The sequence below is a fragment of the Dicentrarchus labrax genome, unplaced genomic scaffold (assembly GCF_905237075.1).
Source record: "Dicentrarchus labrax unplaced genomic scaffold, dlabrax2021, whole genome shotgun sequence".
Taxonomy (NCBI): Eukaryota; Metazoa; Chordata; class Actinopteri; family Moronidae; genus Dicentrarchus; species Dicentrarchus labrax.
This window is the reverse complement of record NW_026136704.1, coordinates 1,686,235-1,701,234: the sequence shown is the minus strand read 5'-3', so window position 1 is coordinate 1,701,234 and position 15,000 is coordinate 1,686,235. Positions and strand designations below refer to the sequence as shown.

The window sequence follows — 15,000 nt, the reverse complement described above, 5'->3', positions numbered from 1 at the left end:
TATTTTTTTTCCTCATATAAGTTTCCAAAGACAGTTACAGTTACTACGTTACTGTTGTTTGGTCCTGTAACGTTGCTTTGTGGGACATTTCTCTGTATTAAGTTGAGTGAGAGACCTGTGCAGTTATCAGACTGTCTGACTGACACGCCCTCGCTCCGTCCCTGATACTACCTCCAGAGGAGGATCAGGGACAGAGTGAAATTTCCCCCCTCGCTGCATCTGAGTCTTTCACACAGAGGAGGGTGCGGAGAATTGGCCTTGCTAAAAGCCAAATTACATGAAAACACAATAGTTATAAATCTACACATTTCACAACAAACCTAAATGTCCCTGACGTCCCACCTTCAAACACAACCTCATTTGGCCATCCATGAAAAAGCTACTTAACCTCCCACTTTTCTATATCAATACATACTTCCTACGGGCACTGCACTAGTAATAGTAATAATAATAATAATAATAATTATAATAGTTGTGGCTGTAGCAGCAATAATTTAGTTTTTATTTTGTATGTCTCACCTGGCTTGATAACTTTATATTTTGACAGATGGTAAGTGGTGGCCGAAGTCAAGTATGGGAGTATTTCACAAAAGGCCCATCAGGTACAGTCACATGCAACATCTGTACAGCCTCTGTGAGCCAGGGATCTGGCAGCCTCAAATTTAAAAATACATCCAACTTGTGTGCACACCTTAAATCAAAACACAAAGACATCTACGAGAAGGCGCAAAAAGATGCACAGCCTCAAGTTCCAACCACATCATTGACACAGTCAACCCTAAACCAAGTGCTAGAGAAAACCACAAAATGGACTCTAAATGATCCAAGAACTGAAGAAATTGACAAACTCCTGATGGAGATGATAGCCACCGACATCCTGCCTTTTGCAGTTGTTGAGGGTGCAGGGTTTAAAGGGTAGTGGCTACGGCAGAGCCCAGATACCTGTTAAAAACAGAGACATTTTTCCGTACAAAGAAGATGGACGAGATTTATACAGGAGTCATCAGCAAAATAAAGAAACTGCTGTCAGTTGAAAATGCAGGAAACAGCATTTTCTTTTACCACTGACTGTTGGTCAGGTTCAAATGAAGCACTCATGAGCTTGACTGCTCATTTCATTGATAAGAATTGGAAAAAGGTCCAACTTGTCTTGAATGTTATATCCTTGTCACAGTCCCACACAGGACAGTACATTGGAGAGACATTTCTGTCCATGCTTCAGGAATGGGAAATTGACAAGGAGCGGGTCATGCTTGTGCTCAGGGACAGTAGGGCAAATATGGTGAAAGGCATGCGCCTTGTTGAGATGCCAGACCTGAGCTGCAGTGCTCACATACAGCACCTGGTTATAAATGATGGCCTCAGTTCCCAGAGAGTGGTGGTGGACATTCTGGCAAAGCTCAAGAAAATTGCTACACACTTCAACCACTCTGTTACGGCACTGCAACGCCTGTCTAAAATTCAGGAGGAGCTAGGTGTCCCACAGCATTCTATCATACAGGCAGTACTCTACACTACACATGTTGGTGAGGTTGATCGAACAAAAAAGAGCCATCACTGCATATGCTAGCGACCATGGACATTTCTCATGTCTGTCAGCAGAGGAATGGTCCATTGCATCGAACCTGGCAGAGACCCTTGGACCGCTGGAGGAGGTGACACTGGAATTCAGTAGAGCAGACTCATCCACATCCTGCATTTTACCATGCACAGCAGTGTTACGCCGTTTACTGGAGTCAGAGGGACCAACCACCAGGGGTATTCAAACCATGAGAAAAACCATGCTGGATAGCTTGCAAAAAAGGTTTGCAAAAGTTAAGGACTCTAAAGAGGTGGTGCTTGCCTGTGTCCTTGACCCACGATACAAAGAGCGTCCTTTGGTACCAGAAATGCTGACAAAAGTGAAAACCTGGTTGAAAGAGGCTATGGAGACCAGTCCACCAGATTCTGCCACTGAAACTCCATCTGAGGAAAGCGATCCCAAAAGGCCGAGAACAGAGGACCAAGTACCCAGTCTCTTAGACCCGCTTTACGACACTGTGCTCCTTCCTTCCACCAGTGAGGCAGTGGAACCAGAGGGGATCATCGAAGAGCTAGAACGGTACTTCAGAGAGCCTGTCATTGGCAGAAAGAGTGGAAATCCATATGATTGGAGGAAACACAACACCAACCATTTCACCAGACTGTCAGCTTTAGCAAGGCAGTACCTCTCCTGTCCACCTTCCTCTGTGTCGAGCAAAAGAGCACCATAGGGAATATTTATGAGGATAGGCGAAGCTCTTTGAAAGGAGAGAATGCAGAGAAACTTTGCCTCTTGAAGTACAACCTGCCTCTGCTGGACTGGAGCTATTGAGGACTGACTGATTCAGTACACTACCTCATATACTGTATATGGTTTATATTTTGCTGTTATTATTCATCAGAACTTATAGAACTTAACAGAAGATGTTTTTTTCCAGTCTTGTTCAAAGCTATATTTATGAAGCTTACCAAGTCTATTAATACTTGTAACTTTGATTTTTTTTGTTAGTGTTTTTGTTCAAAGGACTTTGTATTTTTATAAATTTTATTTATCAGAACTTTAATAGATTCTTCTGTTCTGACAATAAAAACAAGTTTATTTTTAAACTGCATTATCCTATTATATTAGTGAGGACTCATAAATAACTAATGTTAGGGAAATCTGTTTATGTTTTGTTACGCTTTTCTGGAATTTCTTTTTTAAATATATATCCGCTGATATATCGGAATATCGGATTTTTAAATTACCAAATATTTGTGGTATCGGCCTTAAAAATCCTTTATCGATCGGGCTCTAACACACACACAGTTTTTATTTCCTCCAGTTTCTGTCCAACACTGACAGGAAGTCCTGTTTCAGGTATTTTATAGTTTCCTGATAATCAATAAAAGTATTTGATGACTCATCCTGCACTCGGGGGCGTTTACTAATGCTGTGTCCAATCAAACGCTTTCTCTCTTCTGACGCCGGCAGAGCGTTTCTGGGGGTCGTTACAGACAATATATGACCTCACAATAATAATAAACAACACCAACAACACCATCAACAACAACATCCTGTTAACCCTTTAGGCGCCGGGTTTTATTTTTAGAAATACTAGATTTTGACATCTAAATTTCAGAAGGCTCTGGCTTGAAAGTGGTTTGAGATAGAGACAAAGTGTAAATGAGACAAATATTGAGAATGACCTAAAGTTTATCTAGGGAGTAAATTTCCCCATCTAATTTGCATATTATGACGTCATATGGCGGCGGCCATATTGGATTATGTAATTTTCATGAAATACCTGATATTTTGAAAGAGAGTTGAACTTATTTCATCAGATTCACCCCCCTCCATCTATTTGTTATGTTGTCCCAAACCAAATGAACAAGGAAAAAAGTAAATTGTAAGCCAACAGTCGTAAACTAGAACTATTACTACACCACAAAACTCATGTAAACAGTAGGCGTTTATGATTATTATTTTTTATTGTGCCTACAGAGGCCTAATGTGTGCCTATCTATCCAGATGACACTGTTTATAGTTTGTCAGAGTGTGGAACCTCTCATTACATGGCACAGCACACAGGCCTACCCCACACTGATTGCACCTGTATTGTGTCTGATGACGACCTTTAGGACGGGTACGATTGGAGCAACCTATGCAGTCTGGACGATCGCCAGTGTCACGGAGCCAGTGGCGTTCTGTAAGCCTCTGTGGCATTTCTCCCCCCTCTGCTGAACGCCTTCCCCGTACTTTGTTTCCTCTCTTGGCGAAGCCCTCAAGCAAAGCAGTGATGATGTCCTGCACAAAGGCCTTCAGTGGCTTGTGTGGACCGGCAGTCATGCTGCTGTAAATGATATGGGCATTGACCATACTTATGCTCAGAATGGCGTTCACTATACGATTGTACCATTTCTTTGACCAATGTGGAAAGAGGTAGGTTTTCATCCTCTGATCAGCAGTGTCTACTCCCCCCATGAATGAATTGTACCTATCCACACACACAGGTCTGTTTACATCCCTAAACCCACTGTCTGTATGTTGGACCTGATCTGTTTCCAGACACACGAGTTCCCATGAAGAGTGGACAACAAATGGAAACGCTTTACGTCATGCCACGCACACGCCAACATTTTGCCACGCCTCATGAACACTGGGTCATCTCCTCTGGCCAAGGGCAACTCGGTCTTTCTCAGGGCCTTTGGCATACCTCGCCTTTGGCTACTGACTGTCCCACACAAACCAGTTTCATCATTTGCCAACTCAGTTGCTACAGCTGGTGACGTGTAGTAGCTATCCATGTACAACTCATGCCCTTTCCCTATGTGCTGGGCCATCAGCTGCCGAACTAGAACATGGGTGGCACCTAAATCAGTGACCTCATCACCATGCTGTCCAGTGTACAAAGACCACTGCAGAACGTATCCTGACTTGGCTTCACTCAAAACAAATGCCTTATAACCATATTTGTCCGGTTTGTTCGGATTATACATTTTCAAGGTGGACTTTCCCTTGAAAGCTATGGTCATTTCATCTAGTGACAGTTGTTTGTGTGGGCCATAGACAGCTGAGAAGCGTGGAATGATCAGGTCAATTATTGGGTGCACCTTGAACAGTCTATCATAGCCTGGCTGGCCCCTCTCAACATACTCCTCATTATTGGCAAAGTGGAAGAAAGACAGGATAATTTCAAATCTGTTCCTAGACATCACTTTCCCAAATCCTGGTGTAAAAGTTGGCCAAAATTCTGCCCAATAATCCTTGAGCTCTGATTTATGTACCAGGCCCATGCTCAAATGGAGTGACAGGAAGGCTTTTATTTGAGGGACAGTGACATCATACCATTCATGAAACCGTGAACTTGGCATTAGTTCATGAGAGCCTAAATACTGATGAGCATACCGATTTGTCTCCATTGTAATGTGACTCCAGAAATCATCAGTCAGAAAGAGGGACAAAAAATCTATAGGCCTTGAATCAGTGCTAAGCTCTCTGTCACCACGATATCCAACTTGCTCATCAAAGGACTTTATCCATTCCTGATATACTTCCTCATCTCTCCAGTTAGCCCAGCCACCATCATCATCATCATTTCCAGCCTTGTTCTGCCTTCCCCTGTTGCCTGTACCACGTCCACCTCTCCTATGGACACTGCGACTTCGTGTACCCCTGCCCCCCCTTACATTTTGCAAAGGGTTGAAAGACTCATCATCACTACTTTCAGCCCTAGTCAGACCCCCCCTGCTGCCTCTACGACACCCACCAGCCCTTCTACGAACACTTCGCCCCCTGCTATCCCCACTAGTGTTGGGAGAAGAGTTAGACTTGTGTGTGTTTTGTGCTTGGTGAACACTGCTGCGTCTCACAGACGCACCACTCCCGCCCACAGACGCACCGTGACCGGCGCTGTAAAAAGAGTGAACGCTAACACCTCTGGTCCCAGCGCTATTCTCACCAACCCCGCTACTTCTACTAGCACGCTCGCTAATAGACCGATCATCATCTCCCAAAGGTAGATTTTCCCCTTCAGAATCAGGATCAGCGAATAGGAGACCCATCACTTCCCTAAGCGTCAACTTTTTGCATGCCATTTTCTCTCAATAACTCCTAAATCCAGCAATACCGCTTCAGCATAAATAGCTTCGTGGCACACTATCTCCGATTTCTCACCTAACAACTCCTCAGTAGCTATTCGCTGTCCTAAAAGTCGCCTAATTTGCATAATTATTTTACACCCCGCTCTGTATGCCAGGGCAAGAATGGCGGCGCATGCGTGATTCATTTGCAGCCTGGACGCGGAGTGGTGTGTGTCTCCTCTCTGCTCTGTCTGCAGGCTGGGACTGCTGCGCGGGGCTACTGTGAGACTGACCGACTGTGAGTGCTTTTGGACGGGGGAGGGACTCACGGCAGCACCCGCTGCTCGTTGAGCACAGTAACTGCAGAGTGATACGTGCTTTCACGTCAGTCTCCTAACACCACAAAAGTCTCCAATAACACCAGTAAAAGTCGCTAGATGTGACGCTAGTCGCTTTTGACAAAAAAGTTTGGACGGGTCTTCCTCGAACATTTTGCATTGCAGCATTACGTTTTTCTGAGCTACGGTCTAAGTACGGGATGTCTGCCAACTAGTGGAGGGGAGTTTGAATGAGAGATAACTCTATTAGGAGAAAACAGCTGTTTGATTCAGTACCGCGTCCTGTCGCAATTTTGCGACTTTGGCGTGTGTCAATAAAGTTTGGTTGAAGCTGACTCACATTTTTGCGACCTCTTTGACCAGCTCCCTGCACGTCATCTCCTTCATCTGAAACACACACACACACACAGCTGATCATTATGATCACTATTGATTGATTGTATCCATTGATCTTGAAACGTCTTCACAACCTTACAAGTCTTTCCTGGATTTCTCCGAAGGGGATCAATAAAGGAATCTCTTATCTTACAGTGGAACTTTTATCTAAAACCATTGATTGATTAGCAAAACAGCTGCTGGCCCTTTGATCGATTGATCGATTGATTGAAACATTCAGACTCACCTGCAGTTTTTCAATCTCTGTCTTGGCGGCTTGTTTTGCTTTTCCAATGGCACAGCCCCAGTAACCCTACACACACACACACACACACACACACACACACAACAGGTCATGTTTGTGATATTTGTGCAGGCTTTGTCTCACTGTGTCACCATGGTAACAGTGTGTCTGACTCACATATGAGATGCCGGACGGGTCGACCATGTAGAGCTGAGGACCATCGTCTTTATCGTACGAGCCGAGGATGAAACTGTGGACATCAACAACAGATCAGCTTTATTCCTCTAACGGGCTCAGTGTGTGTGTGTGTGTGTGTGTGTGTGTGTCTGTCTGCGTTAAGGCTGCTCAATTAATCGAAATATGATCATGATTACGATTTTGGGGCCAAACGATCTCAAAACTAATAAAATCGGAGGGAAACGATTTTTTTTCATTTTCTGTTGTGCAACGTTGTATAGAAAAAAGCTGAGCCCCTGAATTGGGACGCAGCCACAGTCTGCGTATTTCCGTGCATCATGCGCTCGGTATACTCGCCGTTCCCAACAATGTGAAGTCACGGGAGCGCCGTAACTATTTATACTTGCGCCGGTGGTCAAGACACTAGTTGCCGTCTTCTCCTGTCACGTTGTTTTCGTTTGGACAGGTAACGAGGAGACTTACAAATGTTTATGGGGAAAGGAAAGTGTAACTGAGGACTTCCTGGCAAAGTGTTTTTGACAAATGTCCAATAAATGCAGAATGTTTCTGAAGTTTAAAAAAATAATCGCTTGAATAATCGGGATTTCAATTTTGACCCAAATAATCGTGATTATGATTTTTTCCATAATCGAGCAGCCCTAGTCTGCGTGTCTGTCTGTCTGTCTGTGTCTGCGTGTGTGTGTGTGTCTCTGTCTGTCTGTGTCTCTGTCTGTCTGTCTGTCTGTCTGTCTGTAGCTCAGGGATTGGTCAGACAGCCAAGAGGAAGTGACATCACAGAAGTTCAGTCCAATGAGTGAAACCTGAGAGACTCATCATCCATACCTGCTGCCTGATTATCTATTGATCAGTCTGCTGATATCTGTATTGATCAGTCTGCTGATAGCTGATGGCTGTATTGATCAGTCTGCTGATAGCTGATGGCTGTATTGATCAGTCTGCTGATAGCTGATGGCTGTATTGACTCACCTGCATCCGAACGGCCGCACGGCGCTGTACAGTGTGTAGGCGTGGACGTACATGGCCACTCTGTCCGACAGGTGCTGTGACAACAGGAAACACTGTTAGCTTAGCATCGCACACATCACACACAGTTCCTGTGAGTCCTGAGAGACGTTTCCAAGGTTCAGGACCAGGTTCAGGACCAGAACCAGTTTCAGAACCAGTTTCAGGATCAGGACTAACCTTTAGGGGGATGTCGTGTCCGTAGTTCGATCTGAAACTGGAGGCTTCTTCTCTGGCAACATCAGCGAGAGAGCGAGCATCAGCCAACAGGCCGGCTACCGCCTGGAGAGAGAGACAGACAGAGAGAGAGACAGAGAGAGAGAGAGAGACAGAGAGAGAGAGAGACAGAGAGAGAGACAGAGACAGAGAGAGACAGAGAGACAGACAGAGAGAGAGAGAGAGGAGAGAGAGACAGAGAGAGGAGAGAGAGAGAGAGAGAGAGAGAGAGAGAGAGAGAGAGAGAGAGAGAGAGAGAGACACAGAGAGAGAGAGAGAGACAGACAGAGAGACAGACAGAGAGACAGACAGACAGAGAGAGAGACAGAGAGAGACAGAGAGAGACAGAGAGAGAGAGAGAGAGAGAGAGAGAACAGAGTTGGGGGTATCAGAGGCAGATGGATAATGTTCTTACAGTATTCTGAACCCTGTTAGATAAAACAGAGCACAATCCAATATGTGATTGACAGTCTCCCCCCCCAACAGGGTTTGCTGCTTCAGTTACTGAATGAATTCTTTAATTCTGTCCTCTCTACAGGCATTGATCAGACATTGATCACTCTTACAATGACTTGTGTTGCTCTTGCAGTGATTGAGTCCCACAGAGTCAGTGAGCAGGGATCACATCGGATCAATACAGCCGATCGGTTCAAAACTGCCTGCTGTCTGAGTGTGTGTATGTGTGTGTGGTTACCATGCCGACGTGTCTGTCGATGTTGAAGATGCGTTTGTTGGAGCCCTGCTCGTACAGTTTGGACAGAACCAGCTTCTCCACCCCGAACACGACGCCGTCCTTACAGCGGATCGCAATGGCCGTACTGTACACACACACACACACACACACACACACACACACAGACACACACACAGACACACACACACACAGACACACACACACACACACAGACAGACAGACAGACAGACAGACAGACACAGATTAGACACAGAAAGAGTTAGACACAGTCTGATGCCGTGCTACGTTCAGGTTCAGTCTGGATGAAATGGAGCTGCTGACCTGCTGTTCTCTACAGCCTTCATGGCGTATTCCACCTGAAACACTCGGCCATCCGGAGAGAAGGTGGAGGCCGACAGGTCGTACTGCGGATCATACAGAGAGAGTCAGAGTCACTCAGGTACAGTTTAATTAACTGCAGCTATTAAAGATTAACTGCAGCTATTAAAGGTTAACTGCAGTGTATTAAAGGTTAACTGCAGCTATTAAAGGTTAACTGCAGCTATTAAAGGTTAAATGCAGTGTATTAAAGGTTAAACAGTTAATTTAGTGTATTAAAGGTTAAATGCAGTGTATTAAAGGTTAAATGCAGTATATTAAAGGTTAAATGCAGTATATTAAAGGTTAAATGCAGTGTATTAAAGGTTAAATGCAGTATATTAAAGGTTAAATGCAGTGTATTAAAGGTTAAATGCAGTATATTAAAGGTTAAATGCAGTATATTAAAGGTTAAATGCAGTGTATTAAAGGTTAAATGCAGTATATTAAAGGTTAGATGCAGTATATTAAAGGTTAAATGCAGTGTATTAAAGGTTAAATACAGTGTATTAAAGGTTAAATGCAGTATATTAAAGGTTAAATGCAGTATATTAAAGGTTAAATGCAGTATATTAAAGGTTAAATGCAGTGTATTAAAGGTTAAATACAGTATATTAAAAGGTTAAATACAGTATATTAAAGGTTAAATGCAGTATATTAATTGTTTCATAATGAGCTCTAATTAAAATTCACCTCCCTGCAGTTGCATTCACTGTCTGTAAACCTCACATCACTAACGTTCATTTTATGTAAATTAAAGCTCTTTGGAGAATCAGATGAGGCCCGTTTTGATTAAAACACTTCATAAAGTTCATAAAAAATGTTAAATTATCTTCTACATGGATCAAACTTGGGCTAACACGCCAGAAAGCTTAAATCTGTAGTTTTCTAAAGGAAGTTTGGTATGTACCGGAGCTAACCGCTAGCACCGGCTGCTCACAGTCAATGTCACTAATTTATATAAAGGAAGCGACTGATTCTGTAACGACGCTGCAGTCCGCGTTTATTTCATTTCTGTAAGCTTTAATGTTCACAACAAACTGAATTTAAATTAAAGCTAAACCTTTCGGCTCTGTATACTTTCAATTTCACTTTAGCTTCGGCTAACAGGCCTCGTTGTGACTCAGCAGGCTAACGCGCTACCTAGCTAGCTAGCATGCTACAGGTTATTGTGAGTGATTTTCAGAGTAAAAGCGGGTTATTTGTGAGCTCTGTGGAATAAACTGTGACACAGAATGAGTGAGAGAACATTAAAAGTGAAGCTCCAACTGAAAGAAGCGCAAACACACTCACCCCGGTCCCGATGGAGCTCATTTTAAGTCAAAGTGCGGATCCTGTGAACAGCTTTCAACCGCTGCTGCTGGGCTTCATCACTCTGTGAGCACTGAGAGCGGCTTCCGGCCAACGCCTTCACAATAAAAGCCTCAAACTGCACCAGTATTCTCACCACGACCTGTTTCTCCTCTAAACACAATAATAACTGAGTTATTATTTCAATAATCTTTATCCAGACCTGGACTGGAGTCAATAACATAAAGGCAACAGTTTACCATCAATATTATTAATTAAAACCATGTTTGGTACTGAGTTAATCTAAATTAAATATAACCCTTTATAGTCGACTCTTTAATATGAGTAGAATCAAATATAAAACAAGTACAGCATACAATATACTGTATATACAGTATACATATAATAAATAATATATAATACATATGATATACATATAATAAATAATATGTAATAAATCATATATAATATACATATAATAAATAATATGTAATAAATCATATATAATAAATACATGGTATATATAAAATAATGTATAGTAAATAATAAATAATATAAGAACTTCAAAAGAAATGGAGCTTGAGCTGATTTTATTTTGACAACTATGACACAACTGATTTGCCTGACAACTTCCTGTTTCCGTCTGTGAGCTTGACGCAGCTGCACACATTCACACCACAGAAGAAGAGTCCTGAGCGGGTTCTGTGCTGCCACCTGTTGGTTGATTCAACGGTCCATAACTCCCAGCTGAACATTGATTCTTCTTTGAACTTTATGTCCATACAGACGGATATATGTGTACCACTTATATATTAAATATAACATTCAGTGAACTGCTGAGACACGGCGTGACCCCCCCACATACAGAGCTCCATCTTCATCACCTTCATCAATCACTCAGATTGAATATATCTGTGTGTGTTGTATATAAGTGTAGAAGTTGTGTGCTCACTCACTGACTCTCTGTACGTCTGGGCTTGGACCTGCAGGATTAAACCATCTGAATTATTACTATAAAGCGTTCCTCTACCAACGCACTGATCACTGGGCCTGTACAAACACACTCTATTATTTCTGTCTGGATCTGTGATTTGTTCTCATATTTTGTACTTTTGCTCTTCTGACATCAGAGAACATTAATTTTAAAGGTTTTATCAGGTTGGATGGTTGAGACGACGAAGAGCATCCACAATATAACAGATTCTTTCATTGTACGACTGTTTGGGAGCTTCAGAAGAACCATCCACAGATATAAAGTCAGTTCAGGTGTTTAAGTGGCGGCGTACCTTCTGACAACGACTCTACCACAGGAAGTACCTCCACAGGACCAAATGGTCCAACGGGGTTTATTTCATTCATTTAACACGAGTGACTGAAGCTGATCTGTGGATCAAATACTCATTTCTTTAAGTTCATTCAAAGAGTTATCAGTGTAACTACATTCATTTAATACTAACAGCCAAACACGTTCTCTGGTTGGTTGGTTGGAGTGTAGGGGCGGGACCTCGATACCGCGGCACCAACCTCATCAGTACTGCACAGACTGGACAGGAAGTGGAGACAGACGTCTTCATGTGAGGATGGTTGAGAGGTTTGTACAGAAAATACGGGACAAAGTCAAAACTGCAAAAACAGTTGATTAAGAAATGATAGAATTCATTAAAAGGCAACTTGTTCCAGTGAGAATGAGAAACTATAATAATTAACAATAAAACAAGTTGTGCTGACGATCCATCTTATTAACCAGCTAGTTAACAATAACAACTGAAGTGTCAGTTGGTAGTATCCGGATATTCTGGTTCGTTAGTACAGTGGCAGGAAGTGAAGATCTGGAAATGTGGATGACGTGAACCCTGTACCCGTCCCCCAGAGTCCCCCGCCCCCCCCCCCGGCAGTAAAGCGCTGACACAGAGCATTGTAAGAAAAGTGTCCGTAAAGTTTTATTCAGTCTCAGTATGACCAGGGTGGATTACAGACCGGCTGAAGTTTAAACAACTAAAATGTTGTGGATTTCATAATCATCTGTTTTAATCTTCTCGTGGTGGATTTTGGGTTTCGTCTCCATCTTGAACCGAAATGGAAGCTTTGGTCACATAAGAGTGAAAAAACATTCGAGTACAGTGCACTTTAAAAAAGAAACTTTACAATGAATCAAACGGAGCGACTGATCGACATTAAGGCAGACAGACTGAAGCTCCGCCGGCGGCTGGAATGACCCCAAACATCTGAACACAGGCTACAGTTAGTGAGGATGAGGAGGACGAGGAAGATGATTAGCGTTCATTAGTTAACTAATACAAACATATACAAGGCTTTTTTTATTTAGTGACATTACACTTTAATAATAAGAACGGGAACCGAGAGCTGGACTCAAAACGCCGTCACACAGCAGCGGCACAGGAAGTTCACCGACACATTAAAACCACCCCCGGACACCGCCAAAATAAGACGAGAGAACAGAAGGAGGAGGAAGATGAGTACAGAGTGACAGAAGAAGCAACCAAACTGGATAAAGGAACAGAGAGGACGGACAGACGGACGCCAGCAGCTGGACCGAACCGATCCATCACCGTAAAGTCTCCATGGAGCCGAATCCTTCCGAATCCTAAAAGTCTCTAAATCATCACTAACCAACAGCTCGCTGCAGTAAAACACAACGGCACGTTACTGCAACACATACAACACATCTGTGTGCTGCAGAGAACCCAGAGAACCCCAGAGATCCCCAGAGAACCCAGAGATCCCCAGAGATCCCCAGAGAACCCAGAGATCCCCAGAGAACCCAGAGAACCCCAGATAACCCAGAGAACCCCAGAGATCCCCAGATAACCCAGAGAACCCCAGAGATCCCCAGAGAACCCCAGAGATCCCCAGATAACCCAGAGAACCCCAGAGATCCCCAGATAACCCAGAGATCCCCAGAGAACCCCACAGATCCCCAGAGATCCCCAGATAACCCAGAGATCCCCAGATAACCCAGATAACCCCAGAGATCCCCAGAGAACCCCAGAGATCCCCAGATAACCCAGAGAACCCCAGAGATCCCCAGAGAACCCCAGATAACCCAGAGATCCCCAGATAACCCAGAGAACCCCAGATAACCCCAGAGATCCCCAGATAACCCAGAGATCCCCAGATAACCCAGAGATCCCCAGAGATCCCCAGATAACCCAGAGATCCCCAGAGATCCCCAGATAACCCGGTCCTCAACGTTTCTCTCCTTCTCAAAGACACCAGTAACACAAGGTGAATATATTGATCCTTTAATCCGTGTCACTGCAGCAGTTTGAGCCACAATAATCAGCTGTTTCTGGAATTTATTGCCAATAAACGATCAATACGATGCTGAAATAACGACATCATGATGCAGGTTTTTAAAAAGTCTGAATTCAGACTATCAGTCTGAACAAACAGCTTTCAAAATGCTTATTTTCTAAATGGAGTTTGGTTGATGAGGGCTATGCTAACTTCCTCTCCTTTTTTGTCTCAATAAATAATGATTGATTGATTGATTGATTGATTGACGGGTTATCTGTCTCATGTACGACTGACAGCAGATATGACAGAAGTTACCAACTGCAGCTTTAAGTGAAGTTTATTTTGAGCTGTTTCTATCTCTTTATTATGATTCCTGTGTCTCAGATTCATAATCATAATTAATCATTGAGCTTCTGTAGATTTGAAACGTTTTTAGACTTTTACGACTCATTAACAGGGTTCCCACTGTTTTACACGACAATTTAGATTATTTCAGGATTTTTGCTAATTTGAAAACATTTCCAGGTGTTTCCATGAGAACTGGTCTGTAAATGTCCAGGTCTTCCAGGACGAGTGGGAACTCTGTTAAAGACAGAAGGAGGGTCGGTCCACCTCCTCTTAGTGACATTCACTGGTTCACAGACGAGAGCAGCTTCTGAACGACCACGCCTACTTCTGCTCTAACCAACCCTAGTTAATGACAGACAGTCAGTGAGTGTGTCTGTGTCCAACTCTTCCTCACAGGTTAGTTAATGACAGACAGTCAGTGAGTGTGTCTGTGTCACCTCCTCGTTGTTAATACAACACAGTAGTCTGTGTCCAACTCATCCAAGGTTAGTTAATGATGTTACTGAGTCAATGTGAGCAGATTGTGTCTGTAGATTGAAGAGAATCAGAGTCTCACTGATGGTGGAAATAAAGGTTTTACTTCCTTAAAACAGACGTTTTTTGAATGGAGTTTGGTGTGACAGTGTGGAGCAGAGGGGATTTGAACCTTAATAATTCACTCATCTTATTTACAACCACAACAACACAGCAGCATTGTTTGTGACTGCAGATGATTTAAGATCCTGATAGATAAAATCAATACAGTGTTATTATTTTATGAATTTACAGCCAATCAGATTAGAGGTTTCACCCTAAAGTGGGCGGGGCCTGACCTAATGAGCCGCTCTCGTCTATGAAGAGTCTGAAAGTCACTGAGACGGACAGACGGGTGCTGCTGCAGAGGGGAAAAGGGAGCAGGAGGGAGGAGGAGGAAGATGAAGAAGAGGGAGAAAGGGAGGAGGAGGAAGAGGAGGACGGTGTTAGTGATGAAGACTTCCTGTCTTTTTAATTAACCCTCTGTTCTCTCTCTGGTCCACAGTTCTAGGTGTCCGTCCATCCGTTGGGGCTCCGCCCCCCCCGCCCCCCCCCGGTGGGCGTGTCCATCTGGATGTGGGCGG

At 43.4% G+C, this 15,000-nt stretch overlaps 2 protein-coding genes, 2 long non-coding RNA genes and 1 other non-coding gene across 6 annotated transcripts in view; 2 read left to right on the top strand and 3 right to left on the bottom strand.

Moving 5' to 3' along the window:
- The window catches only part of psma3 (proteasome 20S subunit alpha 3), a 13,173-nt gene extending 2,759 nt beyond the window's left edge, over positions 1–10,414 (bottom strand). The window contains exons 1-8 of the mRNA XM_051398043.1: positions 10,301–10,414; positions 8,972–9,054; positions 8,651–8,774; positions 7,921–8,022; positions 7,705–7,778; positions 6,718–6,790; positions 6,544–6,609; positions 6,262–6,308 (exon numbers count right to left, since the gene is read on the bottom strand). Of these exons, the coding sequence (XP_051254003.1) occupies positions 6,262–6,308; positions 6,544–6,609; positions 6,718–6,790; positions 7,705–7,778; positions 7,921–8,022; positions 8,651–8,774; positions 8,972–9,054; positions 10,301–10,321 (590 nt within the window). The 5' untranslated portion in view covers positions 10,322–10,414. The remainder of the gene's footprint in view (positions 1–6,261; positions 6,309–6,543; positions 6,610–6,717; positions 6,791–7,704; positions 7,779–7,920; positions 8,023–8,650; positions 8,775–8,971; positions 9,055–10,300) is intronic.
- LOC127363274 (small nucleolar RNA SNORD53/SNORD92) lies at positions 7,482–7,558 on the bottom strand. The gene has a single exon (XR_007884765.1). It is a non-coding gene; the product is annotated as a small nucleolar RNA SNORD53/SNORD92 (small nucleolar RNA).
- LOC127362397 (uncharacterized) lies at positions 9,063–9,700 on the top strand. 2 transcript variants are annotated; one of them, XR_007884453.1, is made up of 5 exons: positions 9,063–9,160; positions 9,250–9,312; positions 9,376–9,459; positions 9,523–9,585; positions 9,629–9,700. It is a non-coding gene; the product is annotated as an uncharacterized LOC127362397 (long non-coding RNA). The 2 variants fall into 2 exon arrangements; XR_007884454.1 differs by lacking the exons at positions 9,250–9,312; positions 9,629–9,700 and having other exon boundaries at positions 9,063–9,221; positions 9,355–9,438; positions 9,481–9,533.
- Positions 10,415–14,072: 3,658 nt separating the features above from the next.
- LOC127362388 (uncharacterized) lies at positions 14,073–14,495 on the top strand. The gene is made up of 2 exons (XR_007884441.1): positions 14,073–14,299; positions 14,389–14,495. It is a non-coding gene; the product is annotated as an uncharacterized LOC127362388 (long non-coding RNA).
- snx6 (sorting nexin 6) overlaps positions 14,460–15,000 on the bottom strand; it is a 7,082-nt gene continuing 6,541 nt past the window's right edge. The window contains exon 13 of the mRNA XM_051397965.1: positions 14,460–15,000. This exon is cut by the window's right edge and continues 103 nt beyond it. The gene's annotated coding sequence lies outside the window, so the exon portion shown is untranslated.